Here is a 16,335-nt window from a genome sequence, read left to right as displayed (position 1 = left end):
TTTTTGCTGTATTTTTGATCAAATAATTGCAGCCTTCGTAAGCATAAGAGACTTCTTTCCTACCAAAATGAATTATTCTAATTTTTATTTAATTATTTTTAATAATAATAATAATTTAGTTTTCCACAATACGTCTGTAACGATATATAAGACACAAAAGAAACATACTCAGAAGATACTCAGGTGCAGGAGTTTATTCTTCAAACATGGAAAACAGACAGGTAAGTATTCAGGTACTTCAAGTGTTTTTTCACATAGAAATCATCAGAAATGTTGCTGGTATAAGTACGCACATAAAGTGATAAACACCAGAGCCTGTGAGCAAATCAAGTTAAGAAAAACCAGGTGAAACTCTGGTAAGCCTCTAACAACAGGTGAACAGGCTGATTTTCCAGGAGATCAACAAAATATCCACACAGGTAAGTACAGGTAAGTATCCACAGGAGAAACAGGTCTATGATCCATTACGGAGGCCAGACAATCAGAGACTAAGTAATATCTCATGAATACTGACGTATTGGTGCCTCGCCTGGGAGCCCAATCACCTTTGAGTGGTAACTAAACAAGCCAATGGATATTGGCCAGTGATATTTGCATGCTGAGCCACGTATACCTGGACATACGGGTATATAAGGTGGCTCGCAATCACTTATTTATCTTTTGCCGAGACAGGGATCCCGGCTATTCAGCAGTGGTTCAGGGTTGTGGCAGGAGGGATGTAACATCTCCATACTCCATTCTCCATTCCCTGTAACGAGGATTACATCAGTAACCAGGACGTTCCCATCTAGTCGATCACTTTCGTCGTTACGTCGATACTGATGTATTGGGGTCCTTATGAAAAACGAGTCCCTATGCACTTTTGGCAACTGCCCTCCACACAGTCGTAACCTACCCAGCACCCCATGTAAGCCCAAGGAAAATTAGTCCTCCTTACCCTGTAAACGGTCATAGCTGCTGTTCCTCTTATCGTGATATTTCATGGGGAAGAGTGCTTCAGTTCTCAATTCCCATGTTTTTTTAGCCATGACCAGTGTTGTTAACACTGGGAAAGCGTGCCTAGTCTAGTGGAGAGGGACGCTACTGAGGCCACACCCTGCTGAAGGGAGGTAACGCATGATGAATACACATATGGACTGACCCGTGGGCCAGTGCTACATATGGAGTATCTCTGCGGTAGTTCCTGTCTAGCCAGGGATACTTCCGATGCAGAGACCGGGCAGAGCAGAAACTGCCCAGGAAAAGACACTGGTTTAGCAACAGAGAAACTTTATCATGGACAGTATACATATGTGATTACCAAGGGGGAATCACAACATATGGACATCTAGCCCAGTACAAGGGCTGACCAGCCGGCATGCAGTACTGGGCCTGGTGTCGGACGTCTCTGCCATGTCTGACTGCCAAAGGATGCTGGAGGAACTTGATTCAGGGTTCGCCAGGTGGGGAACTCACCTGAAGAGCAAAATAGGTGCTCGTATCCCCCCACTAGAGCTGCAAGCGAGACACCGAGCCAGCCTTCCCACACATTATCTGTTTGTACCCAACACATGGGAAGAAACCGGCACAACCTGGAGATTATAAAATCTTGTGAAGGTGTTAGGTGTTGCCCAGCCTGCAGCTCTGCAGATGTCTACCAGAGAGGTGCTGCATGCCAATGCCCAGGAGGAGGCAACACCCCGAGTGGAGTCAGCCCTCACTTCGAAGGGGCACAACTCGCCTTGGGACTGGAATGCCAAGGCGATGGCATCTACTATCCAGTGGGCCAACCTCTGCTTGGAGACAGCCTTTCCTTTTCTTCTGACCTCCAAAGCAGACAAAGAGTAAACACGCAGTACACGAACAGGACACATCAACGCAAAGGCTGCATCTGCCTCCTCCAGGGGCAGCGCTTACAAGTTCACCACCTGGTCCATAAAGGGAGTGGTGGGAACTTTGGGCACATATCTGGGGCTGGGGTCTCAAGATCACGTGACCGGGCCGGGCCGAACTCAAGGCATGATTCGCTGACCGAAAATGTCTGCAGGTCCCTCGCCCTCTTGAAGAAGTGAATTGAAGTGAATCTTAAGCTCAACTGACACCAGCGGCTCAAAGGGAGCTCTATGTAGTAATAGAGCTTCATGGTAATTAGGCAAGCCACATTTCTGGACACCAAATAAATGTGTTTTTGTATTCATGGTTGTGCCTCTGCAGTCCCTCTGCAGTCAATTATTTTATCTCTTAAAACTCATATTTGATAATCAAAATGATATATTTAAATGTTTTTTTTCTTGTGAAAATAATTTATTCATGCCTTAAAATAGCTTGAATGTAACTAAACACCCTTGCTTAATTTAGTATACGCAGAACCATGAATATGCAAATTAGTCCCCGTCTCGACTCAATCACACCAGCTTGGCCTACCTGATCCATTCAGTCAACTGTAGTAAACGCTACACAATGGCAAGTGGAAATATTGCTTTAATTCGGCCATATATGTTTGAACCAGAAACTGGTTATACATGAATTATACAGGCTCATCTACAAGTCGATGTATCAGAATGGTAATGCATTTTATGTATCACTCTATCAACAGACACATAACGATAATTGATATGATTAGCCTTGACAGTCAAACAGCTAATAATGTGTTGTTAAAGGGCACCTATTATGCAAAATTCACTTTTACATGGTGTTTGAACATAAGCAGTATGTAAGGCAGTATGTGAACATAATCACCCTACAATGATAAAAATCCCCACTAAACCAAAGAAGTCTCATCATACATGCCGTTTTCATTTTCTGAGGAATGTGACGTCACAGTTCTGTTCTTCTTTTGTTGTTTGAGTCATATTAACAGCATATACTGTATTACCAGACAAGTGTATCTTGCCTACAGTCAAGCATGGTGGTGGGAGTGTCATGGTCTGGGGCTTCATTAGTGCTGCTGGCACTGGGGAGCTACAGTTGAGGGAACCATGAATGCCAACATGTACTGTGACATACTGAAGCAGCGCATGATCCCCTCCCTTCGGAGACTGGGCCGCAGGGCAGTATTCCAACATGATAACGACCCCAAACACACCTCCAAGACGACCACTGCCTTGCTAAAGAAGCTGAGGGTAAAGGTGATGGACTGGCCAAGCATGTCTCCAGACCTAAACCCTATTGAGCATCTGTGGGCCATCCTCAAACGGAAGGTGGAGGAGCTCAAGGTCTCTAACATCCACCAGCTCCGTGATGTCGTCATGGAGGAGTGGAAGAGGACTCCAGTGGCAACCTGTGAAGCTCTGGTGAACTCCATGCCCAAGAGGGTTAAGGCAGTGCTGGAAAATAATGGTGGTCACACAAAATATTGACACTTTGGGCCCAATTTGGACATTTTCACTTAGGGGTGTACTCACTTTTGTGGCCAGCAGGTTTAGACATTAATGGCTGTGTGTTGAGTTATTTTGAGGGGACAGCAAATTTACACTGTTATACAAGCTGTACACTCACTACTTTACATTGTAGCAAAGTGTCATTTCTTCAGTGTTGTCACATGAAAAGATATAATAAAATATTTACAAAAATGTGAGGGGTGTACTCACTTCTGTGAGATACTGTATATCTAAATGCGAATATTTTATTTTTTTACTTGCTGTATACGTTCACAGACATAACCGACTGTGTTTTTGAAATAACCTTGTGTGTATTTGACAGTTTAATCGCAATAACACATGAAAGACAACTTAGTTTAATACTCATGGGACGCCCTGTCAGACATCCACATGCGTCAGGTGTGTGCTCTCAGAAAACCATATATCAGAAGTTTAGACTGATATGGCTTTAAAACGCATGAAGATGATAAACTTTCATGATGATGAAGAATAACAATGTCACGTGAGCCTGTCCGCGATAGAGATGATCATAAAAGAGATAGAGATTAGTTTTTAGTAGAGAATGCACGAGTTATTGGCTCCACCCTCTGGGGTGGGGAGCAGCAGCTCATTTGCATTTAAAGAGACACACAAAAACACCTTATTTTTCTCTCACTCAAAAATTGGCATTTTCCACATGGTATAATAAATGATCTGTAGGGTGTTTTTAGCTGAAACTTCACAGACACACTCTGTGGACACCTTAGACTTATATTAAATCTTGTAAAAAGGGTCATAATAGGTGCCCTTTAATGTTACACAAATCATGTTCCCGTTTACCATCTCAGAGTCAGACAGCAGCCTTCTAAAATTCAGGATCCTGATTTGAACATCATAGAAAAGTCAGTGGGAAAAGCCGTATAGTTTATCATAACATCATAATATACATCATATACATAATCCATCCACTATATTACTATATGGCCCTGTCCCAAATGGCACCCTAAACCCTCATGGTCTTCCTCTGAGTCCGCACTTTCACGACGTAATGCCGCTTTGACTGCAGAGTAAAGTCCTCTGCGTAGCTCACAGTCTTGCGGGCTCAGCAGAAGTGCACATCGAGGGCGCATAGCAGCCGCAAAGGGGGCGCTCATGAGCACCCTTCTTTAAACTTAAATGACGAATGGGACACCCTACGGTCTTGTAGACTTAACGGACATGCGCATGCAGCGGCCATTGTAAGTCCACAAGACCGAAAGTGCACATGAAGTGTGCCATTTGGGACAGGGCCTATGTACCCAATTTTTCCTGTCCCTTCTTAAAGGTGTTCTTGTGCTCACTGTGGAAAAGCCCCGCCCTGCACATTGACGGGATTGGTTACTAGTTTGTGACAGTAGGAAACAGGGGCAATTTCAAACCATGCTTTTGAGACTGTCTTTGGTACACTGCCGTTTTAAGGAGAAAATACCCAGCAATGGTGTTGACAGATGAATTTGCACATAGTTTGTCTTAGCATATTAAAAACACCACATAAACATAAACAACATTTGATTTTCATGAACACTAAACACTTGATTTTCACCACAGGGGTCTTAAAGGATTAGTTCACTTTCAAATGAAATTTAGCCCAAGCTTTACTCACCCTCAAGTCATCCTGTATATGACTTTCTTCTTTCTGATGAACATAATCGGAGAAGTATTAATAAATATCCTGATGCATCCGAGCTTTATAATGGCAGTGAAAGGGACTAATGAGTATGAGCTGAAGAAAGTGCTTCCATCCTCATCCATCCATCATAAACATGCTCCACACGGCTCCGGGGGGTTAATAAAGGCCTTCTGAAGTGAAACGATGCATTTGTGTAAAAAAATGTCCATATTTAAACAAGTTATGAAGTAAAATATCTAGCTTTCGCCAGACCGCCTTCTGTATTTAGCGTACGAAGAAAGTGTAAAACTCTTGCAGTTCACAAAGCTTACGCTACGTCCTACACCTTCCCTATTCAACATTGGTCGCGTTCACTGCCATTATAAAGCTCGGATGCGTCAGGATATTTATTATTATTTCTCCGATATTGTTTATCAGAAAGAAGAAAGACATATACACCTAGGATGGTTTGAGGGGGAGTAAAGCTTGGGCTAATTTTCATTTGAAAGTGAACTAATCCTTTAACATTTTTGTGATATGGAAATTTTTGTGGTATTTCCTAGGTTTTTTTTTTTTTTTTTATGTTTTCCAAAAAGGAGGTTTTGTAAGAATTGTGTCAGTTGAGAAGATAATAAAGTTGTATTCTGTCTCTTTCCAGCAGTGGGGTTTAAGTTTTTTAGCCCATTCAACTGTAATGTTATGCAGTCTGAAGTCCATTCTGAGCGAGCTTGGTGTTTAAAGGGGGCTGTGTGTTGACTGAAGCAGTGGGCCAGAGAGAACACTTCACAGGAAGCTCTAATGGCGTGAGCTATAGAGAGCATGCAGCGTTTCTCTGTAGACCTCATTAGGCTGTGAACTGCAGCTGGAAAACTCTAGAGATCTGATTAAAGCACAGTGGATTAAAACAGGTTAAATGAAGACTTATGAATCTTTCACATACATTCAGTATTTTTAACAATGAGGGGAAAAAGTGCTATTTTGGATGCCTCTAGCCCTATCATCTATTGTTTATCAAATTCAGTTATTTGACTGCTTGATGTGTATAACTGTAGACAGATCTGATCATTAAAATATTCACACTACATTTTTCATCACGGTTGGCTCAGATCCTTCAGGAATATACAGGAATCGCAAGGTGTCTTGCCCTATGAATATTTAGGCGGGTATTTGTACTTCCTAACTAACATCTCTGAGGACAAGTTCATACATACTTAAGGTTTAATAATTCTTGTTTACCAACAAGTGACACACACACACACACAAAAGTGCGTACGGCAGAGAAGTTGTCTTCTGTTGTCACGTCTTGTTTTCATCATCGCGTGCTTTGCCCAGGGCTTCTGTCGCATTGACACCTCTACGCTTTCAAACACACTGGATGAATCTAACAAAAGCTGTCAAGAACATGTCTGGGTCATATTTCACCCCAAAACAAAGACATAAATTATGTTTCGCATAAAGACAAAAAATATATTTTCAGCATGATTAACATTAACATGATTAACATTGTGACATGACAATTAAACGCAGCTCTCCCATTTCTCATTATCCTAATGCTAAATTATCTTATTCTCATTTCTTGAAAAAAAAAAAAAAAAGCATATTATTTAAATTGTATAGAATTTATACATCATGGATGTAAATGTTGTAATGCCTTTAATATATGCATATATATACAGTCATGTGAAAAAGAAAGTACATCCTTTTGAATTATATGGTTTTACATATCAGGACATAAACATCATCTGGTCCTTCTCCATTTTGGCTTTATTTTTGTTAAATAAACAATGACACATTGTGGTGTTGTTCATCTGAGGTTGTATTCACCTAATTTTAAGACCTGCTAAAGACCAGATGAGAGTTCGAGTATTTTAATACACACAAATACTGTATTACAGTCATGAGAATGGACTGAGTGTCGAAAATGCAAAACAACAAAAAAGGTTTTTTGCAAAATATATTTTTGTACAGATTGTTCTTGTTTTCTTTTAATTATGGGGTGAAATGTGACCTGGACGTGTTTTTTTGTGCGATTCATAAGATTGAATTATTCATGCTTTTTTTTTTCTGTATTTGCATGTCTGTGGGTGTGTGAGATGAAGGGAATGAGAACAAAGAAAATCTAAACTCTTTTTTCAGCCTAAAGAAACAAAGACAAAGAAAGAAAAGTCTGTATATGTTTCTTCTTTTCTATTGTTTATTGCTACAGGCCAACTGAACTTTTGCTCAAATTAATGCAATTGTTTTCTCTTTAGCTCTAAAGTTGGGTGTGTGAGTATCACTACTGTATGTAGGTGATATTTTATTTTATCTTATATTATATTTTATTTAAGTTTGATCTAAAAAAGCAACATTTTGAACAAAAAGCTGAGTAAAAGCGTTAGTTCTGGCAGGTCATGTTAGTCAAGCTCGCATCAGCTGACTATCAGCTGATCCACGTCTACCTATAGGAATACAAGGCCTATCACAGCATCCCTATATATAGGTCCATTCAATATTATCAGCAGCTTTATCACGTTGCTTAGAAGCTAATTAGCCTCCTCCATTCCTAGCTCCTGCTCTCATCCAGTCAGGACTTAGCCTTCTGATATTCCTCTTCGAATCGGGCTCATTTTCCTGAATTATGTTGTTACATTAAATTATAGTCATTAAGAACATTAATGATACCGCAATACATTTATGTTGGTTCTGTTCTGTTTACCCTATAGGGGTTATCACTTGCCCAGAACAGAACCATACCACCAATCCAAATCCAAAGCTCTCTGGAATACTTGATTCTGATTAGCTAGCCTCTTCATTCCGCTCCGCTCTGCAATGGGGTCTGATCTCCCCGTTGGGTTTATTTTTCAGTAATGACCGGCTGATTGTACGTTATTCCTTACATAATTAACACAGTTCATGAGATGAACTGCTTATGATACCAGGCATAAAACAGCTCTGAATATCTAAAGTCTAAATTAGCATTCCTTTGGGCAGACGAGAGTACATTTTACACTTGTTTTAATCCAGTCGTTAAATTGCTGATATGTTGTGTAAGCATTTTCAGAAAAGATGATTTTGTGGGGAGTTCACAGAGGACACTGTCGGAGAGATCGCAACAGACCTTGAGTTTGAATTGCCAAAGACTCTCATACATGGTCTCATAAATGTTCTTTCAGTGTCAAATTGAAGAATGTAGAAATGACTGTAGCTGGATCTTCTTTAATTGTGTCATTGATTGTTGATGCAGAGTTATTGCTGCTTTAATTCACTGTTAATGAGCTTTGATGAACTTCATGCACACATTGATTTTATTACTAGAGGTTGAAAAGTGAATTGTTGAATTGTTGGTGGGTGTTTCTACTGCTGGCTGCCTCAGTGTTACTGGTGACTTAATCTGATTCCATTTGTGCTGTGATCTGATCTAAAGCACTGAGGCGTTGTACAATCCATCAATAACTTGTTGCTTTTGATTTGATCGCAACACAAATGGGATGTTTTATCTGTATCAATAACATGTCATTCTAATTTGACACTGAATCTATTTTCTTGCTGCTAAAAATGAACATTCTAGAAAGTGTTTGTAATTGCAGTAGTGCATAACACATCATACCATGAACAAGATGAACAGGCATTAATCAAACTCACTCAGATTGCTACAATCCATTCATGGTTTACCGCACATCATTTTTCATTATTTCACTTCATGTGGCGTCACTACTCATTTGCATAAAGTTAAACTCATCTATTAGGATGAAAAACTGTCTTCAACTGCTCATAACACAAATACTATCTAATCAGCCAATCACATGGCAGCAACTCAGTGCATTTAGGCATGTAGGTCAAGACGATCTGCTGAAGTTCAAACTGAGCATCAGAATGGCGCCAGACTGGCTGGTCTGAGTACTGTAGCAACTGCTGATCTACTGGGATTTTCACACATAACCATCTCTAGGGTTTAAAGAGAATGATCAGAAAAAGATATCCAGTGAGCGGCAGTTCTGGGAATGAAAATACCTTGTTGATGCCAGAAGTCAAAGGAGAATGGCCAGATTGGGTTAAGCTGATAGAAAGGCAACAGTAACTCAAATAACCACTTGTTTCAACCGAGGTCTGCAGAAGAGCATCTCTGAACGCACATGTCGAACCTTGAAATAGATTGGCTATAGCAGCAGAAGAGCACTCCGTGTACCACTCCTGTCAGCTATGAACAGGAAACTGAGGATACAAATTGCACGGGCTCACCAAAATTGGACAATAGAAGATTGGAAAAAATGATGCTTGGTCTGATGAATCTTGATTTTTGCTGCAACATTCAGATTGTAGGGTCAGAATTTGACATAAACAACATTAAAGCTTAAATCCATCCTGCCTTGTATCAATGGTTCAGGCTGGTGCTGGTTGTGTAATGGTGTGGAGAATAATTTCATGGCACATTTAGGGCCCTTAGTACCAATTGAGCATCATTTAAACACCACAGCCTGAGTAAGGTTGCTGACCATGTCCATCCCTTTATGACCACAGTGTACCCATCTTCTGATGGCTACTTCCAGCAGGATAATGTGCAATGTCACAAAGCTCAAATCATCTCAAACTGGTTTCTTGTACATGACAATGAGTTCACTATACACAAATGGCCTCCACACTAAAGGTTTTCTCAGGTCCTTAAATCTATACCTGACCCGAATCGACTCTTACCCAAACCCCGTTTCTCAATAATGCACTTGTTGAACGCGGCTGAAGTGCTGTCAATCACTCATCACTGTAGCCTCATTATGTCTTATAATATTTTGCGTAATGTTATTGAAACGGTATGCAAAAATGGAGCAACTGACTGAGTCTAAATGCGGGAGCAACTGTGCATATAGAGTCCATTGCATGTAGAAACGCAGATTCAGAGTGAACTTAGAAAAAGTGAGATAGCGTTGTCATAGAATTATTTTAAATAATAGAATTTTGTTAAATGTCCAACATAGTTTAAAAGAATTTGGGTCTTCTCGGGTCCATTCGGAAAAAAGCACATTTGTTTTAAATTACCTGAGACCCGAGGCCAATAATACTAAACCCGACCTGTGTCCGAAGCACTTGCCGAAGTTTTGGACCCGAACCCACTCAGGTCTCGGGTCGGACCTTGGGTTTTCGGATCTAAGTGGACCCGTGAAGACCTCTACACCACAGTCACCAGATCTCAAACCAATAGAGCACCTTTGGGATGTAGTGGAACAGGAGATTTGTATCATGGATATGCAGCCGACAAACCTGCAGCAACTGTGTGATGCTTTCATGTCAATTTTTTTATTATGGCATGATTTTATAACATCATATATCAACAGTGCAAAATGGTATTAAAATTATGTATAGAAGTCGTTGCTTTGTTATGAGAAAGAATGTCTGGAAAAATGAATTTCATTGATGTCATTCAGAGTAACCAATATAAAGGGATCATTTTGGATCAAGTCATGCGGTCAATATCATGTGACAGGGTGTGACATCATTCAGACACCTGCAAAGGACCACATGGTCCTGAAGCAAAATTACTAACTCTCTTTTAACTATTTGCAAAATTCATGTTTTCACTTGCTCATACGCATGTCCCGAAATATCAGGTCATTCGGTACAACCACTATAAAACATAGAAAATGTTGTAATATTTTATAATAAAATGTTTGATTGTCCTTTTGCTAGCTAGCTAGCTAGATATCAGCCTGTTAGCATTGTTTGAAAATATCGTACCAAATGTGTCATTTGGTAAAACCGAAATTTTGGTTAATCCAAATGACTTTTTTTGGTGACAAATTATGTCCATCTTGTAAAAAATGACAAAAGCAGTGTTAATTGATTATAAAAACCACATAATCTCATTGTTAACACTTAATAAAACTTCAAAATTAATTATTTCTCCATTGGGTTTTTTTTTACACTTTTAAAAAATCTTCGTCAATGACCCATATAAGAAACCAAAAAGTGTATATAAAGTTTTGACTCACTTCCGTTGTTAACATACAAGTTAACATGCAGTTGCATAAAACACTACTTTACAAATACATGTAGCAGAGCTAAATGGATTGTGCGATTGTGTGGCTATGTAATGCCATGAGAGTATGACAATGAGAAGATTACAGATGTGCTGTTGAAGATAGCTATGAGTTACTGTGTGTGAAAGTGTTGCAGTAACTCATTTCCATTAAAAGATGCTCCTCTTTGTGTTTTCTCACTTCTGTGCTGAGATTCTGGCTATTTCTGTCCTCTGTGATCCCCATGGAAACCAGCATGAAGCTGAGCATCGCTGAGATTTCACCGTGACCTCGGCTCCTCGCTGTCAGCGTAGCAGTTGACTGCGGCAGTGCCCTATTGTCTCAGAGACAGAGCAAAGCGCTTCACCCCGTTTATGGTGCAGAGAAACCCAGGCAGTCAGCAGCTCTTTGTCGAGATCTCACGGTGATGGCTGTATTTTGACTGTTGGACAATAGAGACAAGAGTGTCATGCCCACCCACTTCTGATGGCTGGCGTGTGGTCCTCTCCTGTTTGAGAAAGCACAGAGACTTTCACAACATCTGTGAAAGCAGTACAAGAACTGTGACAGTTATTTCAGATAAACGTTCCTTTTTTTGGTCCTTTCCTCCGCCCCAAACACTTCACAGGAGCTTGTCTCACACTAAATCCACACAAAAGTCCTATTTTCTGCCATTTTTCATGACATAAGAGAGGTTGACACCAATAGTATTAGTGATGGGTACAGATAACTTGTGTAATATATGTACATACAGTACCATTCAAAAGTTTGGGGCGGTAAGATTTTTTAATGTTTTTGAAAGAAGTCTCTTATGCTTACCAAGGTTGCATTTATTTTATCCAAAATATAGTAAAAACAGTAATACTGCAAAATATTATTACAATTTAAAATAACTTTACTATTGTAATATTTTTTTAAATGGCATTTATTCCTGTGAGGGCACAGCTGAATTTACAGTATCATTACTCCAGTCTTCAGTGTCACATGGTCCTTCAGAAATCATTCTAATATGCTGATTTGCTGCTCAAGAAACATTTCATATTATTATCAATGTTGAAAACAGCTGTGCTGCTTAATATTTTTGTTCAAAAGAACAACATTTATTTGAAGTATGAATCTTTGTAACAATGTAAAAGTCTTTGCTGCCACTCTTCATCAATTTAATAATTTCTTAAATAAAAAAAAAAAAAAACTTTCCAGACCCCAAACTTTTGAATGGTAATGTATATGGTTTGAGTGTTTGTTTGGTAAATGTCTCTTGAATTTTGATACTTGTTTTAATGCTTAGCAAGCAATAATTTATCATAAAAAAACAAACTGTTGTCTACACAAACCAAATTACATGCGATCCTGGGACTGGGTAGTATTTTCTTTTATGTATGTAGTTTTGTTCATGGTTTTTAAGGCTTTCATATAACCTGTCCATGTTAGCATCTACCGGCATCTTAACAAATGATGAATGATGAATTTGCATCAATTGATACATTTATGTCTGGCCTTTGACAGATATGGAAGATATGGAAAGTGTCTTCCCCTTTAAAAGTCTTTATTTTTACTGACCAAACTATGGATGATAGTTTAGCATTTTAGCTTTAACATTTTAGTTTAGCATTTTAGCTTTATCAGGTGTTTAGCCTTGTTTTCATCAGAACAGACCTTTGACCCTTCATTTGAGAATCAGTAGCCTCAGAGGTCACCTCAGGTTGTAGACAAAAGCTTTAGAAATCGACTTTTCTTTAGACCCGTGATTCATGCACGCTTCTTTTGAATGCAATAATTAAACTCTCTTCACCTCTTAAAGCAAAGTCCTTCTGTTCTTTGTACACCTTCTTTAGGTCTTTTGTGGGAGTGGAGGGCCTATTGAACTGCTCTAATGTTTATGCAATATGTAACAGGAAACTGACATTTCTATCACAGTAATCACACGAGACAGTTCTCCACTGCCCTCAGCTGTGTGTTATTTAAATGCTGAATGAAGTATGTCATTTACTCTGGTATAATTGTGCTGTGTTGTGCAGGTTTAGTCCGGTAAGTGAGAATGCTCCTGTCGGAACGCCTGTGGGATTAATTCTGGCTGTAGCTGTCAACACCACTGTCTTTTACTCCATAGTTAGCGGAAACGATGGAGGTGAGTAACCTGTATGCAAACATGCGGTTCTTCAATAAATTTGGTCAAATTCATCTTAAATTTAGAATAAAATGTAGAACTAAATGGAACCAACAAGCACATATTTGATTGAGTTGTACTGCAGGTGGTTTGTGAAAATAAAATACTGCTGTGAATTTTTTGTGGCCTTAGCGCTCATCATAGAAGGCACTGTGAACTGTTCTCTGATCAGTTTGTGTTTGCAGGTGAGTTCAGAGTCAATAACCGCACTGGGATCATCTACACAAATAAATCTCTGGACTATGAGAAAGTGACCAGTTATGTGCTCCGGGTGCAGGCCGATTCCCTCGACATCATCCTCGCCAACCTACGCGTTCCCTCCAAAAGTAAGAACAACACTGAAGCACATATTCTCAAGAATTTTATTTGGGAAGATCTTACAGCTTTATAGTGAAGTAAATGACAGGTATAAAATACTGAAAAAGTCCACGTATGGAATAGAATATGACCACACATTTCAAAAGAAATTCTAAATTAAGATAATATTTTGGTGAATCTCATGAAATCTGTCAAGAGCATGTTATATTTCTTTCTTTTGTATTTAATGATTTTTAGGACCTTTCTTTTTTCTTTTTCTTTTTTTTTTTTTTTTTTTCATTGTGACATTATTTTCATGACCATTAAGCACATTTCCCCCATATTCTCATTACTACAATTGTTAATCATTAATTATTAATTATTTATTTACAGTAATGCAGTGAAAAAATCTGGATTACAGTAATGGAATGAATTTAATGATTAATGAATATTAATGAATTTTTGCAGAGAATGAGTTATTTTGGCATGATACTAGGCTTCATATATATATATATATATATATATATACAGTCAAACCAAAAATTATTCAGACATTTTTGATATTTTTGATATATTTTTACTAGTGGCTGCAGGACACAAAATAATCTAATTAAGATTATTTTTTTCTGACACAGCTTAACTTCTTGATCTTGTCATATTTTATTACCATTTTTTTTTAACTATAGTGAATAAACTGTAATAATGAATGAAATGTTCAAGGTGTCTGAATAAATTTTGGTTTGACTGTATATATATATATATATATATATATATATATATCTTTAGGAAAGGATAATTAAGTAAATTACTTTTTTAGTGTGTATGTTTTTATTGTTGTTATTGGTTGATGTTGCCATGCACCATTTGACTAAACCAACAAGAAAATAGAAAAAAAAAAAAGGGATTTCTAAAATGAAAACAATACAATAAGCCACACCCTCCAGTTATGGTCATATCACTGAAGTGCACAACCTCTCTGATGGGTTAGTGCTTTAATGATTTATTTGAGAGCTCAGCAGTGTAGAACTCATACAATTTATTAAGGTTGAGAGATAGACAGGACTGACAAGTAGAGCAAAGCTCATCTCCCTCTTCCTGTGAGAGGTTTGATCTTCCTCCAGTACTCTGTGTACTTCATTAAAACTTCATAGATGTGTGCTAAAGGATGAAAGCAGAATACAGCTCAGGTCACTTTAAGATACAAACACATGTTAAATTACAATTCATTCCTCAGTGTTAACAACAATTACTAAATACTATAACAAATGTATTGCTCATTGTTAGTTAATGATGATTAATACATTAACTAATGGGACCTCATTGTAAAGTGTTATCGATGTTTCAGGAGATAAGTAGTTTCATCAACCAATTGAAAACTCACAATCAGGCCCAGATTCCATGATTCAGTCAAATCCCACTGGATGAAAAAAGTCCTGTCCTACTTTTTGTTGTTGTTGTTGTTGTTCAATATGTTTCACATTGAATATTCACTCAGTTATAAGCCACATTACAGAAATTAAATGGGTTGCAAACTCCATTTCATGTTGACTTAAAAGTTCAGTGAGCACATCACAGACCTCTGATAGGACAAACTGTACAAATCACATACATGAGAGAAAGACTGACTGACTGACTGACTGTGTGTGTGTGTGTGTGTGTGTGTGTGTGTGTGTGTGTGTGTGTGTGTGTGTGTGTGTGTGCATTTGTCCTGCCATGTGTCTTGTTTTCACTTTGATATAAATTTTGTTGTACATAACAAGACTGGCACACATTCCCTCTCTCGCTTACCCTCCTGTTTTTCTTTTCTTCATTTCTCTCTTTTCTCTCTTATTGAGCTATGATATACAGCTTTTCATCTGCGCTTTCCCCTGTGTGTGCGTACATCTACACCAGATGACTTTATATATTGTCGTTTAGTGCAGCAGAAGACAAATGCTTTCTGACAGAGCATATTTCTCATGTCTGCCACAGTGTGGAGAGGGTTGCAGCAGCTGTGTGTGTTTTTATATTAACACTGCCTTTTTGTTTTAACTGTGACAAATAGGGCTTATAGTTCCATAAACTGAGGTCTGTTTCTTCTGTGTGTGTGTGTTTAAATATAACCAGCAAACACAGCTAAGGTATTTATCGACGTTCAAGATGAGAACGATCATCCACCTGTCTTCACAAGGTCTCTTTACATTGGAGGTGTGACTGAAGACACTAAGACCTTCACCACAGTACTGAAAGTTGTGGTGAGTATATGTGCATACGTTATGTGTTATTTATTCCTAGGCAGCGGTGTTAGGAACAGTCTGAATGTCTTGGGGCCACAATATAAGCCTTAGGTGGGACTCATGAATAATAATTAAGTGACATAATGCTCACTCAGTAGTCCTAACTGATTTGCTGAAGGCAGGTAGTAGACACTTGCATTGACAAAACAAAAAAAAATTGTCATTATTTACTCATGCTAATATCAACCATTGTGCAGAACACAAAAAGATTTTGATTTTTGGAAGACTGTTCACGTGTTTGCCAATGGCAATTGTAGTGATCAAAAAAAGGTAAAGGTAAAAAACAAAAAATAGTTCATTTATGTTATATTCTAAGTCTTCTGAAGTCATAAGAGAGCTTTTGTGAGGAAAAGGCCCAAATAAGTCTTTAAAGAAGTTTTTATTCATATTTGTTTTTAAATTTTCATATTCATATTTTGTTTTTTGTCATTAATATCTGTATTTGCAATTGTATACATTGTCCGGGTGTTATATACAGGTGCTGGTCATATAATTAGAATATGATCAAAAAGTTGATTTATTTCACTAATTCCATTCAAAAAGTGAAACTTGTATATTATATTCATTCATTACACACAGACTGATATATTTCAAATGTTTATTTCTTTTAATTTTGATT

The 16,335-nt window shown here is 38.3% G+C and overlaps 1 protein-coding gene across 1 annotated transcript in view; it reads left to right on the top strand.

Moving 5' to 3' along the window:
* Positions 1-16,335, top strand: part of pcdh15a (protocadherin-related 15a) — a 256,854-nt gene that overhangs the window by 197,677 nt on the left and 42,842 nt on the right. Inside the window, 3 exon segments of the mRNA XM_051918041.1 lie at positions 12,995-13,104; positions 13,329-13,469; positions 15,547-15,674. Coding sequence (XP_051774001.1) covers positions 12,995-13,104; positions 13,329-13,469; positions 15,547-15,674 — 379 coding nt within the window.

Source organism: Ctenopharyngodon idella, chromosome 13, assembly GCF_019924925.1.
Source record: "Ctenopharyngodon idella isolate HZGC_01 chromosome 13, HZGC01, whole genome shotgun sequence".
In the NCBI taxonomy this organism is placed as follows: Eukaryota; Metazoa; Chordata; class Actinopteri; order Cypriniformes; family Xenocyprididae; genus Ctenopharyngodon; species Ctenopharyngodon idella.
The sequence above is the reverse complement of the archived record's forward strand: the minus strand, read 5'-3'. Positions and strand labels throughout refer to the sequence as shown.